The sequence below is a fragment of the Pogoniulus pusillus genome, chromosome 3 (genome assembly GCF_015220805.1).
Source record: "Pogoniulus pusillus isolate bPogPus1 chromosome 3, bPogPus1.pri, whole genome shotgun sequence".
In the NCBI taxonomy this organism is placed as follows: domain Eukaryota; kingdom Metazoa; phylum Chordata; class Aves; order Piciformes; family Lybiidae; genus Pogoniulus; species Pogoniulus pusillus.
Genome location: NC_087266.1, coordinates 17,273,265 through 17,277,703, shown reverse-complemented (window position 1 = coordinate 17,277,703; position 4,439 = coordinate 17,273,265). Strand labels below are relative to the sequence as shown.

The 4,439-nt window shown below is 47.1% G+C and overlaps 1 protein-coding gene across 1 annotated transcript; it reads right to left on the bottom strand.

Moving 5' to 3' along the window:
* Positions 1-1,765: 1,765 nt before the first annotated feature.
* Positions 1,766-3,927, bottom strand: LOC135173664 (vitelline membrane outer layer protein 1-like). Its single transcript, XM_064140741.1, has 3 exons — positions 3,757-3,927; positions 2,584-2,687; positions 1,766-2,112 (listed from the first exon to the last, which is right to left on the bottom strand). The coding sequence occupies exons 1-3, from the start codon at positions 3,925-3,927 to the stop codon at positions 1,818-1,820; spliced, it is 570 nt and encodes a 189-aa protein (XP_063996811.1). The 3' UTR covers positions 1,766-1,817.
* Positions 3,928-4,439: the final 512 nt, after the last annotated feature.

The following is a 4,439-nucleotide window of genomic DNA, read 5'->3' as shown; positions in this document are numbered from 1 at the left end:
CTACTGTGAAGGGACAGAAAGTGAGCACCTGCCATGAGCCTTGTCACTTTGTGGTGGACTATGGCAAGTGCTGGGGCTCACGGTTGTAGAGTAGTGACACAGAGAGTACAAAATCTGACAGCAAGCAATAATGACCTTGAAGAAGTAATTGATGTGGATTTCTCTTCTGGCCTTTCACCATTATATCTTCTCTTCCCAGAAGTGGGGATGTTTATCATTCAAGAGGATATGCCACCAATTTGGATTTAGCTCATTCCCCTGTTTTTGTAATAATGGGGAGGGTTAAGAGCTGAGCACAAAGACCATGAAACTACTTGTAACACTAGTTCTGTTGCAGGAACCACCTGTGTAGGCAGAAAAAACCTCTTTCATGTTTAATACCATGCAAAGTGCTGTGTACAGCAACTCAACTGAATGAGTAATCTGAAAGTGATATAATAATATAAAGGTAATATAAAAACCTCCTGAGACATTAATAACAAGAATTCTATCTTTTTGTATCAGTGTATTTCAGAGTCCCCTAGGAGAACCTTTTTTCCATCATAAAAGCTGACTTGTGGAATTTTCCTGCTGTATCTAATTGTAAACAGAGAGTCCCATAACAAACAAGAAAAGGAAAAAAAAGTTGCCTCTGGTGTGCCTTTATCTCTTAAATTTAGATACTCACCCACGAGGATGTGTGACCTTGCTGCCAGCTCATGTAGTCAGTGATTCTCCTTTAGAGCTAGTGCCTTCCTGAAGTAATACACAGTGTGGATATGGAATAAGGTAAGTCTCATTTTGGTAACCAACCAAATAGGCAACAGAAATTGGAACTTCAAAAATCTGTTTTTCAAAAAGGTGGTGTAAAAGGTTAAATATGCTTTAAGATATACTTGTTGTGAGTCATCTCCTGGCTGCATGCCAAGTGGTGAGCAGTTCATTTGGATGCTTAAGAGCAAACGATGGCACAGTTGATGCTTCAGAAACCTCTGGAATGCCTGGGCTTCCAGCAGGAGTATTTAGGTTTCAATGTGTGACAGAAACTCTCAGCTTATAGGTGTTACTGAAGACCACTTGCAATCTTCCTAAGCAAATATTGTCTATCAGGGATAATAGCATAGCAACCAAGTTCCAAATGTATGAGTGTGGGAAATATCTATGAAGATTTGAGAGTTAAGGAAATTCTCCATCTTTCCTATGCCTCTCTCAGATTTCTACCTCCTCTTTGCACTCTTGGTGCTAAGGGAAAAAAAAAATTGTTGAAACCTTTGAAATTCACTCTGGACCTCTCCTCACCATTGCTCTTTGTTCTTTTCTTTCTTGAGTCCTTCCTGTGCATCTGCATCGCAAGACTCTCCAACCGACTTGTTCCTGCTTAATACCCTGTGAGATGTGAGCTTGTGGCTTCCTCCTGTCCCATATTTACCATGGTCAGAGTTTTCACTTATGAGGTATTGCCAGCTGCTGGAAAGGCCTGTGTTGGCTATGTGAATATATCTTTTACTAGCAGACATCTGTCTAGATCTGCCAGAGAGAAGCAGCAGCTGCTGTTCATGCTGGTCATGTGTGTGTGTGTCTTTGTACAGGTCTGACATCACTGTGCTCGGTGTTCATCAGTGGCTGGCCGTGTGTGTTGGTCGCAGTCTGGACCTGGGAGCAAGAAGCTGCAGCAACCTTGCAGTAGCTGGTTGAGGGCTGGCAGAAACCCCCTGGGTGCTGCTCTGGGTATGGTTGACAAGATGTGATGAAAAAAAACACACGCTGCTCCTGGTGTAAGGGTACATTCAAGATTTAATGTTGGACCATTTTGCAGATGCTAGCTTGGGGTGGGGGCTTTATTTACAACAGAAGAGTCTCACATCATTGAGAGTTGTGTCATCCCATATTCCCTGAGGTTCTTGCACCTTTGTCTGGAGCCCACAGATGGCCCCGGAGGTGCAGTTGTTGCTCCATGGACCAAAATGACCCCTTGAAGATCCCAGCCCCTCCAGCTTTGTCTTATCTGAGCAGGCAAACCTCACGTTGTTGGCCATTGTGTCATCAAGCAGGTACCTCCTCTTTTCCACTCGCAGTGAGAAGGAAACCAGCTTGCTGCTGGAGCAGAACTGAGCTTTGGTCCAGTTTCCCCAACTGCCAGAGAAGAAAAGCAACTTGATAAGACATGTTTAGCCTCTGCTGTACATCAGCCAATACCAAAACTCACCTGGGACCATGGTAGTCCTGAGATAAGGGACCTAAACGGGGACAGTGGGTATCTACAGCCACCCTGGGCTGCCCTGCAGAACCCATCAGGAATTTCAGCTGCTTGTTTTGTCCATGCAAATGCAATTTTTAAAGCAAGCATTTGAGGAAAAGGAGAAAGTACAGGTGCAAGACCTGTATTTTTGAACTCTGCTTCATCTTTTGAAGTACTAATCCCTTCCCTGGGACCAGATCTCTACCCTAAGACCTTCACACTTTGTGGCCAGGGGGACCTCACTTACGTCCTCAAGCAGAGTGAGGAGCTACCTTCAGATGGGTTTGGGAGCCCATGGGGAAGCCATTGTGCTAGTTTTCCTTCTTGCTCCCCTGGAAGATAGTGGGAAAGCAGAGACTACTCACCGTCCCACAGAGGACTCAATGACTGTGCCATCACCGCAGATCAGGCGGATGCCATTCAGAGCCGTGTCATCATAAAACAGCCAAAATCCCTGGTAGGCATCCACCTTGGAAGAAGGGAAGAAAAGGGAAAGGTCAGTAGCCTCCCTCATTCAGAGGAAGAGTTGAGGCGAGCATTTGTAATGGGAGACTCCAGGGCCAAAGCCAGGCATAGGTAGTGCTGCTGAGATGGGCTCTGAGGCAGCTCCACATTTCTCAGCGAGCCCTCTGCTTTTTCTCCAGACTGCAGAGCAGAGGCTCTGGACACAGGAATATGTAATGGCTGCTGTCCTGGGTGTGATGGTTTGGGCTCTTACCCACCCCTCCACACTTTTGAATTTGCCCCAGCTAACTCAGACGGCCTCTGGGAATATAAATGAAGCTCTTTATTTTACAGCAGCAGACATACAAGCAGCTATTTACAATATATACAGTTATATACAGAAATATACAAAGGATAAACAATACAAAAGCACAACTCCCCTCCCAGAAACCTGAGTCCCCAGGAGGGGCTCTCAAACCACCCCAACACCTCCCCTTGCCCTCTCAACCTTACCCCAGTTCTCAGGAAGAAGAGAGGTGCGGCCAAGAGGTTAGGGAGCAAGGTTAGTAGGAGCAGGGTTAATGAGATGTGACCAGGTCTGAAGGCAAAGGCAGAAGTGAAAGACAAAACGGAGAATGTTTTACTTCTTCTTCCCAGAGTTCTCAGCATGACTGTGAGAGAAGAGACACAATTGTTTTCATTTCACTGCCCGTTATCTAGTTCTTTTACCAAAACATTCCAGCTTGCTTCAAACTAGCACACTGGGTCATGCCCATCCTCTTGCCATGTGCTGTGACACCCACAGCTGAAGTACTGGCAGGTAGGAGCTGTTCCAGCCCCTTGGGAGCAGGCTCTGCTCCCAGGTGTTTTCTGACTCCGTGGGCTCTTCTGCTAAGAAATTGTTCACTGTCAGGGTGCTGGGAAAGCCACTCCATGCTACAGATTTCTGGCTGATAAGGTTGCATGAGTGGCAGAGATACAATGTTAAGGGCTATGATGGGCCTGGGTGTTACCACCTGCCCTTCTGAGGCCAGAACAAAGCAAGAGCATTTCACAGCAGTGTTTTATCCAATAGCAAAGGAGTGAAAACTTACCTTCAGTGCAAATCCTTTAACGTAGCCACTGGGGCAAAACTGCTGGTGCCCCCAAGAGCCCCAGGGTCCTCCATTGGGCACCGTGAGGATGGACTCATATTTGTGTGCCTCCATGCCACAAAGGCAGCAGGAGCCCAGCAGGTAGAGGATGGCAGAGATGAGCAGCTGCATTGTCGATGTCCTGCTCAGTGCCTCATTGCATAGAGGTGATGGCATGGGGGAATTTATGAGCCAAGAGAGTGGGAAGGAGTCCTTAGAGAGTGTCAACAAACCCCACAGAGAGTGTTAGCTGTTGCTATGTACTGCTCCTGATGACTGCCTGCCATCCATTGAAGGGGCCACCCTTGCCAGGTAGAAGGGTTGGTACTAGTATACACTGGCCAGGGGGCCTGCAGGGCTGTGAAAATATGTGCATGTAGGTGAAGGGAAGGGGTGCAGAGCTGGGAGGTGCAGTGGTGGAGACTATGCAAAAGGTGGGAATTCCTTCTCACAGCAACAGCTCCAGCTGCCAGCTGTCTTGTGTAGCCTCTGCCAAATTCAGTGCAGTTTAATCATGTATTTCTTGTAGTGGGGGCAGGGGAATGGAAGCAAAACTGCACACAGCCCTGTCATCCCATGGACTTGTGCACACAGCTCCCAGCTGCTCATGTGTATCTTAGGAGATGTGAGCACAGTGGGTGAGG